General features: G+C 40.6%; 1 protein-coding gene and 1 long non-coding RNA gene across 2 annotated transcripts in view; one reads left to right on the top strand and one right to left on the bottom strand.

Annotated features, from left to right (window-relative positions):
* mylipa (myosin regulatory light chain interacting protein a) overlaps positions 1–10,488 on the top strand; it is a 19,160-nt gene extending 8,672 nt beyond the window's left edge. Inside the window, exons 3-7 of the mRNA XM_058405240.1 lie at positions 4,922–5,107; positions 6,260–6,457; positions 6,870–7,034; positions 8,446–8,857; positions 9,353–10,488. Coding sequence (XP_058261223.1) covers positions 4,922–5,107; positions 6,260–6,457; positions 6,870–7,034; positions 8,446–8,857; positions 9,353–9,535 — 1,144 coding nt within the window. The 3' untranslated portion in view covers positions 9,536–10,488. The remainder of the gene's footprint in view (positions 1–4,921; positions 5,108–6,259; positions 6,458–6,869; positions 7,035–8,445; positions 8,858–9,352) is intronic.
* On the bottom strand, positions 8,175–24,042 carry LOC131362907 (uncharacterized). Its single transcript, XR_009206254.1, has 2 exons — positions 23,957–24,042; positions 8,175–8,269 (listed from the first exon to the last, which is right to left on the bottom strand). It is a non-coding gene; the product is annotated as an uncharacterized LOC131362907 (long non-coding RNA).

Here is a 24,042-nt window from a genome sequence, read left to right as displayed (position 1 = left end):
GCGAGTCTTCAAGTGATTCGAATACTGAGGCAGCGTTTCCTCTGCTGCTGAATCACTGAGGAGAATACAGAGCTAGAGAAAAGCACAGAAATGTTGAGTAAAGATCTGGACATCCCCGTGTGTGTGTGTGTGTGTGTGTGTGTGTGTGTGTGTGTGTGTGTGTGTGTGTGTGATTTTATTCATCATTACAGCACAGGAAGCAAGCCTCATAGCCTTTCATCCATTTTTTTTTTTTTTTTTTTTATTAAATAATTTATTTTTTATTAATTAAAGAAATAAATATTTTGACCTCAGATGCTGCTGTGGTTTTTCAATAATAGCTCCATTTTATTTCAACCAGCAAAAAAATCCTTATTGAGGTTATCCCACAATCTTTTACATCCTTTAAAAGGACGGATTTTTAAAATGATTTTTCTTTCACGGAACGCTCCGTAGCCGATAACCGAACAAACACACTGTGTAGATGGAGTTAGTGGTGATTATCTCTATTTGTTTCACATTTGTTTTGGTTCATTGTGTTCGAATGCCTTTGTTTCAGCGTATCAGGGTGTCAAGGTTATCATTCTAGTTCCCTGAGGAGAGGATGATCATTTTTCCATCTTTACACACACACACACACACACACACACACACACACACACACACACACACACACACACACACACACTTGGCTTTTGGGCAGGTTTTAATTACCGGTGTGTGAATGGAGACGAACACACTGCAGGGATGAACTGCTTACAAATGTGTTTAGAAATGTTTCATTTTGTTTTTGCCAGCTAGAGAGGACAAGCTTTAACGTTTCATTTTATTATTGCAGTAATTATGAAGTCGTGTGTGTGTGTGTGTGTTGGGGGATGGTTGCAGGGTTTACTCTAGTTCGTTGACTGAGAGTAACCCCGGCTGAGCAGCTCGGGCCTGTTTTGTTTGACGAACTGAAAGAGCTTTGTTTCAGCTCGGCCGGTGAGGTCTGGTTAGTCCGCCCTGATTGGCTGACGCGTTGCCATCTCTGGGCAAGAAAACTTTTCCTTTTTCAGTTCAGGAGATCTTTTTGTTCGACGGCGAGTGCCTGACATTTGCCGGCTCTGCCACAGTGACTCCGGCTGTAACAGAGACAATAAAGAATGGGAGAAAAATCCTGGAAAAAGGATGGATGGTGTGTTGCTCTTACACTTCCACGCTTCTGTAAACTTTTTTTTTTTTTTTTTTTTTTGTCCTAAACATGTTGCTTGTTATGTTTGTGGACGATGTCCAGACCTTCTGACAAGCAGATGGTTGCTCCCCTCCCCCTTCCCCCCCGTTCATCTGAATATCAGTCAGGCCACCCGGCTGCAGGGGATGTGGAAGCACATGAGGTGGGCTTTGTTTCAACGGGATGTGATCAGACAAAAGACTTGATATTCTTTCATTTATCTTTTTCTTTTTTTTCTTTTTGCGGTGGATCTAAACTTGACTCTTCGAAAAGCCTGACTCGTCTCTCCTCTGCACACTTGACTCATATCGAACAGTGACCTGCTTCATATCATCGGAGTTTCCTGTCTGTGATCTGATCATGCTGAAAGTGTTGTGTTGTACAAAACTGCCATGCACTGACTCAACCGTCAGCATGTTCTGTGTGTGTGTGTTTCCCCTGAATATATAATCTTGTGAGCTGTATGTGTGTTCAGTGCAAGTCCACGTTCCTAAACCGCTGCTTATCACTTCTCACGACCCGAAAAACAAATCCGAGCCGCTGTTCATTGTTTAACATTAAACAGAGACTAATCATTTTCAGAAGTTGTTTACTTGACTCGACTCGACTTTGTTCCTTCTAGTCGCGTTAATTCCCTCGAATTTACCAGCTAACACCAGTTCCTGTCTCGTGTGCTAGATGTAGATAAACAGCCATGTTGTTTTGATGACTTTATTCTGTCACGAAACCTTCAGTAATGCCACCAAACTGCATTAAACAGCCGTGTAAAATGAGCTCGGCTATTTAATCTTAATCGTGATTCGTTCGATCGGTCAGTACAGCTTCAAGGTGTGGGTTTGGAATTTTAAATTCGAGCCAAGGAAATCCCCCATGTAAACAGAGATGCTGCGATATCGGGGCACAAAGCCGAAGTGTATCTGTCGTCATCTGGCCGGCTCTCTAACGCTGACTCAGCAGCTTCTTCCTGCCCAGCGCCTGCCTGCAGCACCACTGAGACGGACGGACATATCAGAACACAGCAGCCTTTTTATTTTTCTCACCTCTATCACTTTCCCAGTCTATCTGACTCTTGTGATCTCCTTTGACGTTCTCCATGTAAAGTCATGTGTTGGAGAGCACTAAAGCAGAGTAAAGTCTTCTTACTGTTACGGTTACGTCACGTAAACAGCAGTCGACAAATTTTGATCTTGTTTAGATTTTCATTTGTTGAAAAAACAAACAGGCGGCCTTGCATTCGAATGCTGGCCTTGAGGCAATATTCTGTTTGTCAATTATGCACAGCGCCTGCATTCGAGCAGCTGGGAGATCTCGTGTTTAGCTCGATGAGACACATGGCAAACCAGTGCCTCTTGTTGAGGCTTCTTATGAACTAGAGTAACCCCGGCGCTCAGCCCCTCCCCTCTCTGTCTCTCTCTCACCTTTGTTGTCCCGCCTATTCTAAACCGGCGCCGCTTGTTCTGCTCGAAGCGTGGCCCGTGAACGGCAGTAACCTCTCGCTCCCTCCCGCCTGTCAGCCCTCCTTTTGTTTCTCTACTCAGGTAGCTCATCACATGAGCGGCGCTCTCCGGTGTCACCACAGGGAAGGTAGTTCTTACTCACACCGCCTTTGTCTTTCCACAGAGCCTGTTTATTATTCCACACCCCTACGTGCAACATGCGATCATCTCTTGTTTTTGTTTTGGGACCCGTCCTTAGCCGCTCAATTCCTCGTCTATTATTTCACCGCCTATTTCTCCTTTAATCTAAAATCAATATTTATCCAGCTTTTGTCGGCAAGCTGATACACACATTGGGTTTTTTTTTTTTTTTGTGAATATTCATCATGGCTGGGGCTGAAAGCTGAAAGAACAGGAAGTTGGGATGCCTCCCAGTTCCAGGACTCTGTGTTCCCATGGTCCTGATGTGCCAAGGGTGAAGGCATCCTGCTGTATAAGTCATGAGCAAAGTGGAACAAGATCCAAAACCCGGCTTTCTGGGGATGGAATGTGCGACGCTTGGATTTCTGGATCTACAAAGAATAAAGAAATGAGTAGAAGATGCACGAATCTCTATATTTCTTCATCACCTCCGTAGTTTATCACAAAGTCCATAAAGAAACTCATCCTGGACAACAAGAGCAGCAAAATGTGCTTGTGTATTAAGCAGGAGCATCGTTCTTGTGAAAAGAGCCTTGTTTTCCTTTTTACTGTACCAAATTTCTTTCACTTCCTTTTCGAGGAAGTACAGTATCTGTTCCGAATAGAAGATGGAGCTCAGTCATATGTAAATTTCTCGGCTTGTCAAGAGGAAGAAAGAATCAACAGCTTGTACGGATCACGTTTTCGGCGCCACTAAAACGAGTCTCTGAGAGTTTAGTTTTTGTTCAGTTAGAGTTACTGTATCATTTTGAAGCCTTTGCTACAGAATAAACTCAAGACTTAAAGATGTAACGGATGCCGGTGATCTTTATGGAGAAAGTTAAAGACATAAAGAGTTTAGTGCGTGAGACGTACAGCAGCTCGTGAATTTAACTTCTCACAGATGCAGTAGTGAAAATCACCTGACCGTCTTTATTCACTACAGTAACAGAATTTTCCCCTAAACGCTAATAAACCACCGTATTACAGCGAGGCTATGGCAGCAAATTAAAAGCTGTAGAAAACGTGCTGCTGAAGATAGAGGCGCTTAGAGACAGCGACATCAATTTGTCATGTGGTTTTCGGGGCTTATGCTTTTGTGGAAGGTTTTAAAAAACGCTTAATGTAGGCACTAAGAGGGAAGTCCAGGCAGCGCCCAATGAGGGGAGCTTAACTAAAATACTTCCTTATCGCACAGGAGCCAAACTGGCTGGGGCATGATTTCAGAGCAAAAACTGCAGCACGTCTGGCTTCAGCTCCAACTTCTGCTGGCTGATAAGAGGTGCGAGGGAGGCAGCGGGGTAAAAGTCAAACCACTTCACACCACATTCAGGTTATGAAACGCTGCCTGACCTCTGCCGGGTTTGTGTCCGTGTGCTGAAAGCGAGTCTGTCTGCGTCGGGAACTCTCTTCACTTCTGTATTTCTCTGTAATAATAGCGAGAGTGTGTTTCGGGGTGGTTCCTGTTAATAGTCACACTTGTGCAGCTGAGCATGCTGCAAAGAGTCTAAATTCACTTAAACAGTCAAAGCTGTGAACGTTCTCAGAAGTATATGTGAATAATAACTCCTTTCACAGACGTTTACAGTCCACTGAGCTCCGAAAATCGACTTATCAGATTTTTTTCAATCCGTATAAACAAATTATTTTTCGGTCAGGACTCCGTTGGCTTTCGGTGTGTTTTAGACGCCTGTCTGTTTTTTCCCTCTGTTAGATAACCTTACACAGAATTTTACTGTTTGAAGATAAACACCTTTTTAGATGAACAAGCATCTCAAAGAGCAGAAATGGGTTCGATATCAACGTTTATTTTGAAGATACAAACATTTGTGTGGGGAAAATAACAGGTCTTCTTTTTTAACTTTTCTATGAGTATATTGCCCACATTAGGTAAAAACAGATGGTTATAAAACACTACAAATTCTTGAAATCCTGAGTGTCTGCTCTATGATGATATATTTGTGCTGTATCTCTGACCCCCACTTAGTCCTGTAGTCTGTAATGAGAGTCCAGCGTTGTAACCCAGTCAAGCAGCAGCCACCTGTTGAACTACTTTAATATCTCTCTCTCTCTCTCTCTCTCTCTATCTCTCTCTCTCTCTCTCTCTCTCACACAGACACCTATTTTTCATGCACGTTAAAGAGGATCTGCACCGCGGTCACCTGCGCATGTGCTCGGAGCAGGCCGAGGAGCTCAGCGCCCTCCTGGCCCAGGCCGAGTTTGGCGACTACAACCAGAACACGGCCAAGTACTGGTACACCGAGCTGTGTGGAAAAGACCCTGACCAGGAGACAGTTAACAGGTACAGACACCAACACGTCCCTTATATTCCCCCGTTAACTCAACACACTGCACTGATTCATAAAGAGGGTGTGAAAGTGTCTGATCCTGGTGACCTCTAGTGCTACAACCAGATTTCAGAATCTTTTAAAAATATGACCACTCCCTATAAAACTCTACCACGGTGACGTCCAGGACGGGATGAAGAACTGTGGAGGATAAGTGTTAAGATGAGGTTTTGGCGGTTAAGTGAACTGTTACGATTTAGTTTTATCTCGTTCCTGATGGAGTCCTTTGTTTGAGCAGTGGCAGTTGGGAATGGGCCAAATGAAGCATGGGTGAGGTCAGAGTTCATGTCCATTTAAAAACAGCAGTGTTTACCAGTCCTCTCTCGCTCTCTCTCTCTCTGTATATCTCTCTCTCTCTGTATATCTATGTCTATTTTGCTGTCTGTCTTGTGCTTTCTCTCTCTCTCTCTCTCTCACTGTGTGTCTCTCTCACACTCTCTCTCTCTCTCTCTCTCTCTCTCTGTCATACACAATCAGTGTTTTTGTGTAAATACAGTTTGTGTTTTGCTCTTCACTGATTCACACAGACACGGTGGTGAAATTGTGTGTGTTGTGGTCATGTGATTTCTGATTGGTCAATAGGTGTTGATTAATCTCCTGTAACAGCCGCTCTATATGCAGTGAGGAGACGGTTATTTAGCATTGTAAAGCATCTGCAGCGTCAGCGCTTTGTAGTGGAAGTAAAGCTGTAAATTTGAGTGTGTGTGAGATCTGTTCTAACAGTGACAAGTGTTTTCCTTTCCCACAATGCTTTGCAAAGGAAGCTGTTGTAAAGATGCTGACGGTGAGAGTGGGAGCTTTGCCTCAGGAGCAGAGAGTAAAAGCAGTGTGTTAGATAATGTAATGCCGGTGGCTTGTGGTGTGACGTGTAGTGCAGCTGCATGTTCTCGAGCACAAAAGAAAACTTGGCATGAATTTGCATCCCGTGTGTCGGATCACTAACGAAGCACAGAAACTGGTGTACTCGACTGGACGCTAACCAACAGACGTTAAAAACCTTTCCCTCGATCTTTCCAGCGCCGTCTAAACCTATACATTGAATACATGGTGTTTCCAGACACATCCTTTTATCAGTCTGAACCTGTGTGTTTGTGTTTCTTTGGCAGTATCATAGACAAGCACAAGGCTCTGGAGGGGCTGAGTCAGGGCTCGGTGGAGTATCAGGCCCTGCAGCTGGTGGCGTCTCTGGAGCACTACGGCGTGGAGTGGCACTGGGCGCGAGACGCAGAGGGTCAGAGGCTGGCGATCGGTGTGGGACCTGACGGCATCGCTATCTGCAGGGACGACTTCAGCCTGGTCAACAGGTACTGAAAGATACCTTCATTACAGCGTGTCCGACTCCCTGACTCGCTGTCCCACTGTCTCTCTCTGTGCTTCAAGCTTCTTACAGACACACACAGCTCACCACAGATCTGACAGCAGGAGCTTTCTCCTAATAACATTCCATATTTCTAAATACCTATCTAGTAAAACATAACCATTTTAATTTTATAATTTTCTATCGTGTGTGTTTGGAGGTGGGGGAGGGGTTTTACTATTAGCTATTATGTAAGACACATTAGATGCTTTAAATGTTTTATCTAAATTTTTATTATTATATTATATCTAAAGTGCAGGTCCTGTCCTGCAGAGTCAGTGGTTCACGTCAGATCTGAGCGGCTACAGTACGTTTTAATACATTTTTTTTTTTTTCCCACCTCCCTTTTTTATTGGCAGGATTTCTTATCCTTTAATCCAAATCGCCACCCAGTCTGGGAAAAGTGTGTACCTGACTGTGACCAAGGAAAGCAGCGACAGCGTGGTCCTGTTCTTCAAGCTGGTCAGTAACCGAGCGGCCAGCGGGCTGTACCGGGCCATCACCGAGACACACGCTTTCTACAGGTGGGTGAAAACATCACGCTGGGAAATAAATAAATAAATAAGCACCAATCCATGTTTAAAGACTTGAGTGAAAACATTTATCACCACGAGATCATTTCTGGTCACCATCCCAGCTCTTAAAACCTAAAGTCTAATCCATGGTCCAAAGTCCTGCAGTGTTTGTGTCTCAGCGCTGCACTTCGTCCCACTGAACACCTCCTGTTTGTGGACGCTACGTGACCACGTTCACAGCTCCACAAGCCTGTGAGAACACCTTCACCATCACACACATGAGGATCAGTAAATATTTACTTTATATGGCTAAATTTAGCATCATGGCCGTTAGATTAGTAAATGGATATCAGGATGTTTTTTTGTTTTTTAACATCCACTGAATCTTCTGTTCCTGTTTGGAAGAAGAGTCAGTTTTCTGCATGTGTCAGCGGTTTGAATCGACCCACTGAGAGCTGAGAAAGAAGATTTGGGGTTTTTTTGTTTTTGTTTTTTGCCCCTTTTGTCTTTTTTTTTTTTTTATACAGGAATATTGGTTTGGGTCGTCGTCCCCCAACATGCTTAAAAAGCTGCGATCTTTATATAATTTTAAACAAAGTGGATGTTTTTTTTCTTTGTAGAAAGAGCTTGGAGCATGTTTTTTTTTCCGTAAAATTAAGATAACAATTAGGTTTGAAGGTTACGCATGATTTAAAAATAGGGCAATTAAATAAGTTTAAATCAATAAAATAGCAGACAAAATGATTTATGCTTGTGATTTAAAGCCAGAGAACAATACAATAAGGTGAAATGAGAGAGATGGAGAGAGAGGGCGAGGTGGAGGGAGAGAGAGAGAGAGCGAGCGAGGTGGAGAGAGAGAGAGAGAGAGAGAGAGATGGATAAATAGATGGAGAGATGGAAAGATAGAGCAAGGGATGGATGGATAGAGAGAGAGGGAGAGCTGGATGGATGGAGAGCTGGATAGATAGATGGAGAGAGATGGATACCTAGATTGTGTGTTACATTAGCATACACAGTTAGTCCCATGACCTCTGCTCCAGCAGTGAAGTGATTGTGCTGAAACTGCCTCTGTTCCTCATCCCCCTGCCCCCAGCGCCTCAGTCATCCTCAGCTCCGCTCCAGATTAATCTGCATGTCATCAGCTGCTCATCTCCGTCGTTCCGCAACTTTTATTCCTCCTGTGCAGTTTTTCCTCGCTCGTCTCACTCTTTTCTCCGCACTCAGCATCTCTTCACTAATTCCATCTAATAGAGAGATCAGTGTGGGTGAATCAGCACTTTAAGAAGTCTCTGGCAAGGACACGCAGCACACCTGAGCAGCAGCAGATGTTTAGATGTTTGGTGAATTCTGTTCCGTTATTTGTTAGATATATCGATCTAATGAAAGTGTTTTTTTTTGTTGTTTTTTTTTCTTTCCTCAGATGCGACACTGTAACGAACGCAGTCATGATGCAGTACAGCCGTGACTTCAAGGGCCACCTGGCTTCACTTTTCCTCAACGAGAACATCAACCTGGGTAAGAAGTACGTCTTTGACATCCGCCGGACGTCCAAAGAGGTGTATGACTACGCCAGACGAGCGCTGTACAACGCCGGCATCGTGGACCTCATGTCCCGGTCGGGCACGCGATCTCCGTCCTCCCGCTCGCCATGGCACGGACAGGAGGGTGTGCCGGAGTGTGGAGGCTGTCAGCAGAACCGGCTGCTGCAGGAGAAGCTACAGAAGCTGCGTGAGGCATTCCTGTGCATGCTGTGCTGCGAGGAGGAGATCGACGCTGCCTTCTGCCCATGTGGACATACGGTGTGCTGTCAGAACTGCGCTACACAACTCCAGGTGAGACCACACACACACACACACACACACACACAATTCATTCAGCAAAACATTCAGCTGAATAAATGTAGAGATTCTTATATTCTTATACCATATAATAGACTAGAGTGGATTATTTTTCCCCATCCATCATGCCCTGTAGAACCCCAGCTGAACCCTCAGGGGTAAAACATGTTTAAATGATTTTAATTGAGAAAAGTTAAAATGAGTTAAATAGAATTAATAGAATAATCACCTCAGTGTAACACCGCAGTTACACACTGTAGAAATAATAATACATGAATATTTTAATTCTAGGTGAATTGATCACGCTCACTTCAGTCTAGTCGTTAAGACACGTTTAAATGAAGTTCAGTATCCACGAACTACATAAAATTTTTATGTAAACCTTTTATTTTTCTTAAATTTAACTGACCACATCTATTTATTTTTTTTATTTTTTTTTATTTTTTTTCCCCAAAATTTCTAACAATTTCTATTCCTTTCCCATTGCAGTCGTGTCCAGTGTGTCGCTCTGAGGTGGAACACATCCAGCACGTCTACCTGCCCACCTGCTCCAGTCTGTTAAACCTGACCTTGGGCAGCAGCAGCAGTCCTGCACCTATCCGTCGCTCCATGACCACACACTCCTGCAGCAACACTCATTACTGCAGCGACGACAAACTCTGCCAGACCTGAACCTGGAATCTCCATCCCTAGGTTTTAATTTATGACTCTCACCTCACCACCTCCAGCTCCTCCCACTAAAGCACTGACAGTTTTCTACCTTCATCTTTAATCGAAGTGAATCAGTTGATCTGATAAACATCTCGTATCTTTTTTTATTTTTTATTATTCTAATTATAGCCTTGAGTTTTTTATTTTAGAAACCTCCCCCCCCCTCTCTCTCTCTTCTTTCTATTTAATTGCCTTTTATATATTGGTTTTATTGCAGGATTTCCACTTCAGATTTGTATTGATTTGTTTTGTTTTCTTTTGCAGTGGAATTTGTGTGCAGTATTTTGTGTGTTTTCATGCCAATCTTGCTTTCTTTCTTTCTTTCTTTCTTTCTTTTTTTTTAATGATGAAGGTTACAGGGATGCATGCGAGTGCATTACCATATCATCCCCCGATGTTTCGTTCGTGTGGATATTTTAATGCTCACGGTTGAATTAAATCCCCCAGGCACAGAGTTATAAACCTGTAAATTGTGAGCATCCCAAATATTACACCCCGTATTCACGATCACGCCAACATCACCAACTAGAAACATCCCTCATATGCAAAGGATAAACCTGGTGCAATTGTAGCTGTTCCCTTTTTTCTTTTTTCTTTTTTTTAATAAATAAATAAAAATATATTTTGTGGGATGTAAACAAAAATATTGACACCGTCACTTTACCAAGGAGTTTTAAGGCTCTGAGGCCTTAACGTAGCAGTAACACAGTGTGTTTGTTATGCATATTCTTTCTTTGCACAGACTTAATGTCGTAAAAAATTGAAGAGGAATTTATTTTCTTTATCACTGACCCCCGGTCACTGCAGGGGTGATTTTTTTTTTTTTTTTTTTTTTTTCTTTTTTTCTTTTTTTTCACTTTCTATATAGATTTTGTTTCTGTTTGTTTGAAGCAAAAGCTATGCTCTGTACTTGTTAGAGTCTTTTATATTTCCTTGAACAAGAGGTATTAATAAAGTTGTGATTTTTCAACATAAAGACAGACGTGTGTGTGTTGATTTGCGTAAACAAGCATGGAGCTGAAGGAAGGATTGAAGGCGTGGTCAGGGTTTATTCCCTCCTTACATTCAAGCGGATTTAATACAGTGTGTTGTGTGGAATAGCTCGGGTCTCTGTGGAACCTAGACACTTGGAGACGAATGAAATGGACCAAAATCCAACCAATAACAAAGTCTTCCTGGTGTCACTAACATTCAGTCTAGGAGGGTCTGTCTGTCTGTCTCTGTCTGTCTCTGTCTGCTGTTTTCTGTTAAAAAAAATCACACTACTCCTTTAAGTATTTCTCTCTCTCTCCCCGTGTCTTTCTCTCTGTCTCTTTCTCTCTCTGTCTGTCTTTTCTCTCTCGCCCCCCCCACTTCTCTCTTTCTCTCCCTCTACCTTGGTCTTGCGCGCTCTCTCTCTCTCTCTCTCTCTCTCGCTTTTTTTCCCTCTCTATTTCTTTCTCCCCCCCTCTCTCTCTCTCTCTCTCTCTCGCTTTTTTTCCCCCTCTATTTCTTTCTCTCTCACTCCCCCCCCCCCTCTCTCTATCTAAAACATTTTATCCTGAAATATTTCAGAGATGTTTAATAATTCAGGTGAATTTGTTGATTACATAAGCACAGTGGTTTAGTGGTCAGCACGTTTCCCTACCCCCCTATATCTCCAGGGGGTGGGGGTTTTGGATTCCCAGCTCTGCCCTCCACATGTAGTCCACATGTTCTCCCTGTGTTTCAGGGGTTTCCTCCCCCGGTCCAAAGACATTCCTTTTACAGATAAATGGATGAATGGAGCTTGATGATTATTGGTCTGAGATGTTATTGGATGTTTGAGTTTTATAGGGAGAAAATGTAATCTCAAGCATGAGTGATAACGCTCAGGTTAGAAAAACAGACAAGCAAAAGTCCACATTTTTCAGCAGTGTTTAGTGTCACATAGTTTTCAGAAAAATCCAATACAGAATCTCCAGAATAAGACCCAGGCTCAGGTAGTTAGTGATCTATTAGATGACCAGTGTTATGGGTTTGATGATAGTATTAGCATGAAGGTCTCATGTCCACCTCCACCTTCTCCCACTGGAGCTTTAATTGAAGTGAATCAGTTGATCTGATTAACATCTATTTTCTCTTCCCCAATCTTACCCGCTTTATTCCTAATTAGGGTCACGGGGATCTGCTGGAGCCTATCCCAGCACACATTAGGAGAAAGGCAGGGGTACACCCTGGACAGGTCACCAGTCCATCTCAGAGCCACACATATAGACAGACAACCACACACACTCCTATGGGTAATTTAGAATTACCAATCAACCTAATGTACATGTTTTTGGACTATGGGAGGAAACCAGAGTAAACCCACACAGGCACGGGGAGAACATGCAAACTCCACACAGAAAGGCCTGTTTGAACCCAGGACCTTCTTGCTGTGAAGCAACACTAAGCTGCCCTCTGCTAAACATCTTGTGTCTTTTTATTTGCTCTGTTATTCTAATCAGCCTTGAGTTTTATTTTAGAAACTTTTTTCTCTCTCTTTTTCTACCTGCCTTTGGTTTTATTGCAGGATTTCGACTTTGGAATGTATTGAAGGTTGAATCTTCACTCTTAAGCTGATCTGATGATGAGGTGAGACAGAGTACAGAATTAAAGCGCCGCTGCATCGCTTTAGCTCGAGTGCTAAATTCCAAACAGCATCATGGGGGAATGTTGATCATGTAGTACAGAACAACCACTGAAGATAAACATTGTAATATTGTATATTGTATTGTTGATCAATTGTAAAGATTCTGGTCACTTGTGCAGAACTTGAACCACTGTGCTTTCACTGTTGACCCGCCTCCACTGTTAGAAGATTGCCGTCTGTTTCTGATAACGCCAATCTTCCCCTTTCACCCAGTTCCTTACACAGCGCTGATACAGAGGCTGGAGTTCACTAGATGATGTAAAGGTGATCTATAGCTCTAATATATACACACACACGGCCACGTTTCGCACGGAGTACACTCATCTGGACGCTTTTTTCTACTGAACAACATGCAGCACATGCAGGGTCAGAGGTCAGGTGATAATCTTTCAGACTGTAAGAGAAGGAGAGGATCAGATTTTACACAGAGACACTGAGGTACAGAGTGCAGAGGTCGGGTTAAAGTACGACAAGCTGTTTGGAGTCACGTAACGTATGCGCAGGTTATCTGATCGAAGCTTGGAAACACTTGGCTGAATATGGCGGAGGAGGGGGAAAGTTCATGACGACTGCTTGATTCTGATTGGTTGATTCGATCTCAACTCAGACTGTAATTCTTTATCATTTCTATATTAACATCTAATCGAAAGGACTCGTACCCAGGACACTCAATATAGTTCGAATACATAGATTAAAGAAAATGGTATGTAATAATCACTGATAAATGTTTATAAAGCATTTATTAAAGGAGTCTCCAGTACCAGTGCTTTGTAGCAGTCAGTAAGCACATGATAAGCTGCATTATTTATATCTTTAATCTTGTACACCTCAGCCTTAATGAAAATGTGTTGTTCTTAATCATGTAAGAAAAAACACAGCGATGAGGGCGTCGAAGAGCTTAATGAAGAAGTAGTAGTTTATTGCAGCGCCGCAGTGCCAAAATACATAAAGTACTATGGGTTCATCAGAGTCATAAAGAACACGGGAAATTCTGCTCAGATATTTTATACAGTGTTTCCCATGTGTGATTTTTTAATGTAAATTATTATAAGAACTGAGTATCACCCCAAATGGCCGGGTGATACTGCCAGATGCCAGATATCCAGATGTCTCTAAATGGTAATCACGGTCACTTACACCTTGGCTAGGTATTGTTGTAGGTGTTATCACCCAAATGGTCGGGTGATACTAAATGGTAATCAGGGTCATGTATACCCTTTGTTCAGTGATGGTCCTTGATGTCTTGCTGCATCTCCCATACTAATAATTGATTGGATTAAGTGTTGTAAATATTTGGTAAGGCTGCTTTAAGCCAATGTGAAAATAGCATACAAATAAACTGAATTGAATTAAACATGTTTCTATATGGGCGGCATATTTCTATAGAGGCGGTATCGCCTCACACCTCCAGCATCCTGGGTTGCTCCCGCTCACTGTGTGTGTGGAGTTTGCACGTTCTCCCCATGCTTGCTGGGTTTCTTCCGGGTGCTCTGGTTTCCTCCCACAGTCCAAAGACATGCTTCTAGGCTGATTGGAGTCTCTAAATTGCCCATAGTGTGTGATTGCGTGAGTGAATGAGTGTGTCTGTCCAGGGTTTATCCTGCCTTGATGCCCAATGACTCCTGAGATAGGCACAGGCTCCCCATGACCCGAGGATAGATCGGATAAGCGCTACAGACAATGAAATGAAATGAAATTATATGATATGTAAGCCTTTTTGGGAATGAGCTCTTTCAGATGGAATCTGGGTTGAGGCAGTCTGTAGTTTCTTACAATTCATGTATACTTTACCTTCCCTTAACTTATACATGTTTTACTGTGTTAGCATCTCAGTAAATAAATCCAAAATACATCAGCCCTGGATCTCTTCTCTGAATCATCGTCTTCATTTTAATTTCAGCCTCTTTTCAAACAGGATGTAATGGACTCAAATCTGTGTTCTTGTCCCACTGATTAAATCCACAGTCTCTAAAAATAATGCTGACGTGACAGATTCAAAATTCCCAGAGATTTAATAATTTGTTATAAAACCAGTGCTGTCCAAACAGGTCTAAAACTAAATGAAAGCATTGATAAGCACACAGTTGCCAGGCTATTCCTCTTTCTACTGTATACACAGTATTTACTGTATGTCTTCTTCTTTCCTCAGATGGCTTGAATGGATGATGACATCCTGTACACCTTAGTACTGGTAATTATATCATTATCATTCTGCCTGTAAATAATGAGCTCTGTCAGTTCACTATAGACTGGAATCAGTAATGAATGTGTCCTGTCCGGTTTATTTCTCAGTCTTCTGTATAGAGTCCAAACAGCATGAACCTCAGTGCAATCTGATTGAGCTCAGGTTTGAGTATTTCATAATGTAAAAGTGTGTAAAAGTTTGTGCGGCACACGGTTTTTAATATATCAAATAAATTCAAAGAACAGAATAAGAGCACAAGTGAAAGACGGAAACAAATCTGTATTACATTACATTCTTCTCTGTGACATTTGTCAGAGCATTAATTCTTTTACTGATCAGCTGGGGCGTTTTGCTCATAGTGTAAGAGCGGTTTCACAGCGCCACCTGCTGACTGAGCAACACACTGCAGTCAAACCTACTGTCACAAATCTGAGGTTTGTGTTCAATAGGAGAGTCTCTACTGTTCAAATAACATTTAATAATAATAAGAAGAAGAAGAAGAAGAGAAAGAAAGCACATCACCTCACTAGGTCTGTACCTTTAAACTCTTGTTTTTTGCACATTACTTATCTTGTATTCCTTAAATCTCTGTATTTAGTTTTTGTTTTGTTTTGTTTTTTGCTATATTTTGTTAAATTGTGTAATATTTTGTTATTTGTTATATTTTTGTTATATTTTTGTACCCTTAAATTCGGGTATTTTAGTATTTTTTGTTATATTCCTTCTTATTTTATCTATTACCTGTGTTTGTGGATACTGCTGGAAGCTGTACATTTCCCTTTGGGATGAATAAAGTATCTATCTATCTATCTATCTATCTATCTATCTATCTATCTATCTATCTATCTATCTATCTATCTATCTATCTATCTATATTAGATAGAGATACTATAATATACTACATTACACTATACTACACAATAGTACACCATACTAAAGTGCACTGTACTACCCTACACTACACTATACTATATTCTATACTACATTATACTATAGTATTCTATATGATACTTCACTACACCATACTATACTGCACTATATTACACTATACTACATTATACTATAGTATTCTAAATGATAATTCACTATACTATATTACATTACATTGTACTACCCTATACTATATTACACTATACTACATTATACTATACTATACTATACTATACTACACTATACAATACTATACTATACGACATTAAGCTATTTTATAATTGAGCATAATATTTGCATCCCCAGTGTTTTCTAGTTTTGAGGTTTTTGCAATAAATTAAGGGTTTTTTTGTTGTTTATTTGTTTGTTTCTTTGTTGTTGTTGTTGTTTTTGCCCTTAAAATCCATTATGTGCAATACCATTTTATTATAGAAAGACTTTGTTTTAGTCACATGAACATCATTTAGGTATAAACTGATATCCACAACCTGGCAGATATCACAGTGACACAGCAATATGAATTATAATTAATGAGAACAAATCAATATGCTAAAAATCTAACATCTCAAAATACAATTTGTCTTACAGTACAATTCCGGCTTATAATAAAATGGCAAAAGGAATGGTGATAAATAAAAGAGAGATTAAGACGAGTCTGAGAAAGTGTCGTTTAATAACACAGATCTTTCGTGAGATTTATGACGCTGTATCACTGTGGCTCACGTTATCTGTGTCTCCTGTCGATCTCCTGCTATGACACGCTGAGGAGGACAGGGGGCGCCATTACTCAAGTAATCCTGCGTTTCAGTGAGTTTCTCCGTTTAGACATGAGAGAATATTTTCAATCCGTTTAGAATCCACACAGTTGTTCATCTGCTCTGACTTTAGAAAGAAAACTGACTGGATAAAGTAAGTGTGGATCATAATCAGTTGTAGGAAGGAGAGGAGAGAGCTGGCCAGACTGAGATTAGACGCACTTCTCTTTAATTAAATGAAATCAGTAATATTTTTGAGTGCTTTTGAGTGAGTTACACTTAAATAAACCCGTTTAAAGCCATTGTGTGACATTGTGTGTAGATTATGTGTTTTTCTTAGCCTAATTCAATTAGATCCGTAGTAACTGGTTAGTGTTATGGTACTGCTTCTGTCCACTGTGGTGTTGAATGGGCACTATGCTTAGGCTTGCTGCCCCAGTCTCAAGTCTCTTTTCTCCTAGGATTGTGCAGCAGCTTCTAGATGAAAACTGATCATCTCTTTTAGATCACACTGGAGACTGAGAGCAAAGATTTTCTCATTTTGAATATTTTTCATTCATTGTATTCTTGGTTTGTTTTTTTGTTTGTTTTTTTCCACCAGATTTTAAAGTTTAGAAATGTGTAGCTACCAACATAATGTGATTTCACTGTATAATTCTATTGTTTTAATGAAAGATCCTGACATATACACTTAATTTCTCATAATTTTGTGATATAACTTTTTCACAGGTACAGGGTACACATGACTATGTGGACTAAGATCATGATCCCTGTTCTTTATAGGTTAGATGTTCTATTAATTACAAATTGCCTATTTGGGACTGCTCTATACTGGAAAGCTGTTAGCTAATGAAAGGTATGGCTTCGGAGGAACAAGCTGTTATGACGTTGCTGAAGTTAGTGCTGATATTTTTAGGCATTTGGTTCATCAATGCTGAAACCTAGAACGGTGATCAATCCTGGTTGGAAAGTGCATTAATGCAGCACTCAAAAGCATAAAGCCTCTACTGTCTGTACCTGCCTTAATGTGTGTGTGTGTGTGTGTGTGTTTGTGTGCATCTGCTCAATCTCACTGTACGTCACAGCTTGAAGCCTGACTCTGAAACACATCTGATTCAATAAAGGGGAATCTGCAGAGGCTCCATGAGCATAAAGTGTCCCTGCGCTGCCGTGAATTGTCCCTAAGTGGACATTTAAACCTGCCATGGTGGTGTTTCGATGCCCTGCTCGGCCCAATTACCGTCCTGCATCTGGACCACATTTTGAGGTGTGTGTTTAATGAAGGTGTGTGTGTTTTAGCTGTGAGAGCAGGGTAATGATATTTCATTAAATTACATAATCACATGATATAACTACACACAGGCAGGGGATACTGTATGGGTTTGTGCTGGCATACGGTCTAACTGCTGTGTTTGAGGTGAAAATAAAAATAATATATACTGCGTTGGATATTAGAAATGAAACTGATGACTAGTACAGTAAATACAAATTTTAAATAAAAAATAAATTATATAAAATATATTTTTAATATTATAAAAAATATAAAAAATATTTTTTTTAATTTAAAATATAATTTAAAATAAAAATATACACCGATCAGGCATAACATTATGAGCACTGAGAGGTGAAGTGAATAAGACTGATGATCTCCTCATCATGGCACCTGTTAGTGGGGGGGGGGGATATATTAGGCAACAAGTGAACATTTTGTCCTCAAAGTTGAAGCAGGAACAACGGGCAAGCATAAGGATTTGAGCGAGTTTGACGAAGGACCAAATTGTGATGGCTAGACCACTGGATCAGAGCATCTCCAAAACTGCAGCTCTTGTGCGGTGTTCCCGGTCTGCAGTGGTCAGTATCTATCAAAAGTGGTCCAAGAAAGGAACAGTCTTGAACCGGTGATAGGATCATGGGTGGCCAAGTCTCATTGATGCACGTGGGGAGCGAAGGCTGGACCGTGTGATCCGATCCAACAGATGAGCTACTGTTGCTCAAACTGCTGAAGAAGTTAATGTTAAGAATAAATAGTAACTTAACTTTAAGTTAATCAATCAATCAATTAATCAATCAGTCAGTCAGTCATTCAGTCTTATGTTTGCTATACATGACTGTATTACACTGAATAACATATATCTGAAAATATATTTTGATTTAATCATAATCATTATTGCTGTAACCTAAAACAACTACATAAAAAGGTTAGTGTGGTTTCTGGGTTTCAGCCGTAACTTATGATGGTCTACAGATCACATTGATCCTAATCCCTGACTACGGCTGGATGAGCATAATTTCAGTCTTCAATCTTTCAATCATTATATTACAATCCCACTGGCTGCTTTTCAGCTCCAGCTATAGTCCTAAACCTTGATTGGTTTGGTAAAAGCCTCTCCCTGCTACTGAAAGCCAAGAATACAATAAAGAGGCTAATTACACTCTGGTGTTTTCACAGAAACTCTACAGCTGTGCAAACGTTTTTATGTGGCAGGCTGTATTCAGAATTTTTTTGCTTCTCTCATCTGGGAAAGTCATTTTCTTGACAGTGAAATGGCATTGATTTCCTGTAGGACAAAAAAAAAAAAAAAAAAAAAACCCGCTGCACTACTCCGCTAACGAGCTGTCTGATAGCTCAGAGTGCTATTCAACATCGTTGTCATGCTGCTCTGAATGAGTCTACATGTTACTTTAAACACGGGGTGATTCATCGATTTGGGTTACGCTTACAAATCTCTATGCGAGGTAAACGTAATGGATGATTTAAATGCAGTTAATGCAGTGCCAGAATGTTCCAGAATAATAACATAAAGCATTAAGGAAAACGACAAAAACATCAGCACTCACACCAGTCCACTACAACTACACTTGAAAAATCCTCCATTAGCGTATAAATCCATTTAACATCACATCCTTTTCCACGAGGCGTCCTTTACGGCTTATAAAACCCCGGACATTTTAATTCGATCATTTAGCCATGTTACCTGAACACATACACCCCTATGGATATGTTTGGAATATTCCAGAAGTCCAGATGATCAACTGAATGTTGAATCAGGTGAACCTCCTGAAGTTTATGAGAAGAAGAAACTCTTTTCTCTTTATTTTCAGCAATATAACTGCTGAGGTCACTTCCTTTGTGAGGAAACTGATATCGACTGATGAGGAAAGTTCCTCTTAGCATGGATGCTAGTTAACTACATTGAAGTAATTATAAAGGGCGTGTCTCAATCCACTCCCAAGGTGATGATCGTGTGCACTATTTGGTAAGAATCCTGGTTCAGATCAAGAGTCAGGACACTGATGATACGATTTCCGCAGACTTGACTACATACTCGCCTTGTTACTTGATTGATAATTCAAGCCGGATCGTAGCCTAGCTAGTGGATTTTTTAACACTTAAAAGTCGTTAGGTGAAATGAAGTTAATGAAATCGCTAATCGTACTTTAAAGCACTGGCAATAATATCACATACTGCTCCTTTAAACGCACTGAGCAGTGTATTTTTTCCTTTCTGCTTAAGCTTTCATTTGGTAATCAGTGCACTGGCTTTCTCACACAGTTTTTATTTTTAACGTAAAAGCAGCTAGTCACCGCTAGAGTCGGAATCATTTCAGCGTTTGGTGGAATGGAGAAACGAGTGAAAGGATTCGATGTCCAGTCCTGATGATACTTGACATTCAGTGATAGATGATTGAAAGGCTGTGATGAGCTCTCCATGCTGCGATCTCTGCGTCACACACTGGGTTTCCTCCACTCCATCCATTCCTCTCGCCGCAGCTGATTTGCAGCACTGGCGCCCGACTGGAAAAGCCGACCCCGAACACACCTGCCCCGCTTCACTCAAGCCGTGTGTGTGTGTCTGTAGTACATTCTCTTTAAGCCACATGCATGCCTCGAATTGACCTGCTGTCTCTCAGGAAGCGAGGAAGACATGCATCAAGACTGTCCACTTCCCCGGCACTCAGGATCGCTGAGTCAGTAGTTGTGTTCAAATGAAGACTGAACAGAAAACTTAAATAAACACTAAACCTGCACTCCTTTAAAAAGTGGAACACTTTGGGACTAATTTCGGGAATATACTACTTATAGAATACTACTAACAAAAATACCATAGAAATATAATACTGTAAAATTCCATTTTAAAAAAACAAACTTTATCTTTTATCACATAAACAACCATACAAATTAGAGTAGGTAGTAAAATGCTTTTCAACTGTTATAAAAGAATAAGTATAAAAATAGTTTTAAAATAGTCTACTTCATTCTATTCTACTCTACTCTACTTTATTCTACTCTACCCTTCTCTACTTTATTCTATTCTACTCTATTCCACTCCTACTTTATTCTACTCCACTCGATTCTACTCTACCCTACTCTACTTCATTCTATTGTACTCTACTTTCTTCTACTCTACTCTAATTCATTCTATTCTACTCTATTCCACTCCTACTTTATTCTACTCTACTTTAGTCTACTCTACTTTACTTTATTCTACTCTATTCCACTCTACTTTATTCTACTCTATTCCACTCTACTTTATTCTACTCTACCCTACGCTACTTCATTCTATTCTACTGTACTCTATTCCACTCCTACTTTATTCTACTCTACTTGATTCTACTCTGCCCTACTCTGCTTCATTCTATTCTACTCTACTCTATTCCACTCCTACTTTATTCTACTCTATTCTACTCTACCCTTCTCTACTTTATTCTATTCTACTCTACTCTATTCCACTCCTACTTTATTCTACTCTACTCTATTCTACCCTACTCTACTTCATTCTATTCTACTCTATTCCACTCCTACTTTATTCTACTCTACTTAATTCTACTCTACTCTACTTTATTCTACTCTACTTTATTCTACTCTACCCTTCTCTACTTTATTCTACTCTACTCTATTCCACTCCTACTTTATTCTACTCTGCTTTATTCTACTCTACCCTTCTCTACTTTATTCTACTCTACTCTATTCCACTCCTACTTTATTCTACTCTACTTTATTTTACTCTACTCTACCCTACTCTACTTCATTCTATTCTACTCTACTTTATTGTACTCCACTGTACTTGGCTCTATTCTACTTTACTCTACTCTATTCTGCTTTTATCTTTTATCACACAAATAGCCATACAAAGTATAGCATGTAGTAAATTGCTTTTCAACTGTCTGTTATAAAAATAGTTCCAATACAAATAGAAATAGACGTTTGTATATATATATATATATGACTACTCTACTTCATACTACTCTACTCTATTTTACTCTTCACTACTCTACTCTACTTGTTCTCTAATCTACTTTACTCTACTCTTCTCTCTTCTACTTTATTCTACTCTATTTTACTCTTCACTACTCTACTCTACTCTATTTTAATCTATTCTACTCTACTCTATTCTACTTTATTCTACTCTACTCTAATCTATTCTACTCTACTCTACTTTTTCTGTAATTTTTGTTACAGGCAAACACATCCAGTGAACAAAAACATCTGCATCATCTTTCAGCAAATAAATCCAAACTGCAAATTAAAATCCCCTAGTCCAACATGTTATGAGTTCATGACCTCGGTTTAGGATCTTGGATCTTCATCAGGAAATATCCTGAACTCCTGTTACATTTATTTCAATCCTCACCATCTTCTGATATGTTAGTATTTTTCATATGTAATTTTGCTTTAATGTTACATCATATTACAGTAAAAAAAAAAATTCCAACATATACATGAAATATATTTTTTTAAAAATTTCATTGAACCCACCCCTACCCAATACTGACAAACTGCCCATCCTGTTTGGGGAAAGCTACTTTCTAACAGGACAGTACGTATCTGCCTGCCGCAACCTGAGGGACAATGAGTAACCCACCTAAACACACACATAGCCCTGTTTGTCTTAAGAGTCCAATACTGATGATATTCATTTATATTCATCTCTATAAGCATCTCTATGTTCCTATGTTTCTGTATTACTATGGAAACTCAATGTTATAAGTAATGTGTTTGTTAATAAGAGATGTTCTTCTCTTTGCTATAATGATTTGATATTATCTTCTATCCTTGTTGTGTGTGTGTGTGTAGATTGGAGGGGTTAAAGGCAGCTGCTTGTTCTCAAATACAGTGAAAGCCTCATCTCAGTCATCTCTCTGATTCGAGAAACATCTGGCAACCTTAGTGGTATGTAATATGTACAGTAGTTTCAGTCACATGTCTCAAGTAGCTTCAGTTATGCAATACGTCATTTCAGTCCCAGGGATGTCCAAGGCCGCGTTAGAGCAGTGAATAACAAACTTCTACTTCATTATGAGGAGATTGCAACACTGGTTGCCATTGGAAACTTGTAGGAGTGTGTAGGACTGGCTCATAGATACAGGGCCGCAGGTCATGTCTGACGCGTGTGCTGTGTATTCTTAGAACCGACTTTTGCACCATCCTGCCTAAGAGGATTAAGTAGCTGACTCGGAATCAGCGATATCATATGGAGAGAGAGAGAGAGAGAGAGAGAGAGGGAGAGAGACTCTCATCTCTCATGACCTCATGATGTAAGCACTGAGTGATTGCACCGATAAGAGATTGATTTACAAACACATTCCTGTAAGAAAGCAAAGGATAATGATCAAACAGTGTGTGTGTGTGTGTGTGTGTTTGTTTGTTTGTGTGTGTGTGTGTGTTTTAGAGAGAAAATGAACGAGCAGGAGGGAGGGAAAGCTCATGCCTCCTCCTACACATGCACACTTGCTAGCACACTATGTAAAGCAGATGCATCACATCATCAGAGAGGCTGATTTCTCTGACGCTGCTGTAATGAATCAGAGCGCAATCACAAGAACGGGCTACAGACCGAATCCACTGTTTATCCAGCCGACAACTTTAAGATGCCTGCGTGTCGGCCCACACACACACACACACACACACACACACACAGACACACTTACAGCCACACACAGTTAACATCCTAAATTTGTGGATGTCACGTGCCACTCGTCTCTCGGTGTGGTCTCCTCTGAGGTTTCAAGGTCAGTGACCAGACAGCAGCTTGATCACACAGCGGAGAGAAAGCAGAGCTGGCTTCAAACAGCCAGGAAACGCAGGGGGGTGAAAAGAGCGATGGAGAGAGATGACGGGGGGGGGAGAGAGAGAGAGAGAGAGAGAGAGATGATGATGATGATGATAATGATGAGAGAGAGAGAGAGAGAGAGAGAGATGATGATGATGATGATAATGATGAGAGAGAGAGAGAGAGAGAGAGAGAGAGAGATGAATACACTGAGAGAGATATGATGATGATGATGATGAGGATGATGATGAGGATGAGAGAGAGAGAGTCACCAGGCAAGGAAAGAATTCAGACAGAAACATAAATGGAATAAAATGCACATGCATTTGCATCTAAGTGAAGGACAAAGCACCTAAAATAAAGGATTTCTCCAGTACACGCTCGTTAACCGTATTCTGGAGCGAGTGTGTGGGACGAGGCAGCGGTAGTGAGGGACGTAGCTACAATATATGGAAGGGGTGGAGGAAACAGAGACAGACAAACAACAGTTGTCTTACAATGCAACTCGGAGGGAGACATGAAACAGAGAAACCCAGCTAAAAGAACTGCCCCACCCCCCCACACCAAAAAAAACAACAACATTCCTATAATGTTAAAATACGATTAGTCTTCTCAGACAACATTCCTCATTAAACACAAACCAGAATTGTGAAAATGTTATTGTTAAAATTGATCCAAGCGCAGCAATTAATTAAGTTTATCTCCAAACGTTATGTAAAAACATTATCACAACAATCTGAAAACATTCCAAACTTGCTTCGTACCAAGAGTTCCTAGGAACATAACATTCATAAATCATTCAGCTCACCTGATATGCTAAGTATGAAGAACGGCTCGTGGTATGTCGTAAGAAACCTCCTGAAATCAGTCCATACACCATGGCTTGCATAAGTT

Source organism: Hemibagrus wyckioides, linkage group LG12 (assembly GCF_019097595.1).
Source record: "Hemibagrus wyckioides isolate EC202008001 linkage group LG12, SWU_Hwy_1.0, whole genome shotgun sequence".
Lineage (NCBI taxonomy): Eukaryota > Metazoa > Chordata > Actinopteri > Siluriformes > Bagridae > Hemibagrus > Hemibagrus wyckioides.
This window is presented reverse-complemented; position numbering and strand designations above follow the sequence as displayed.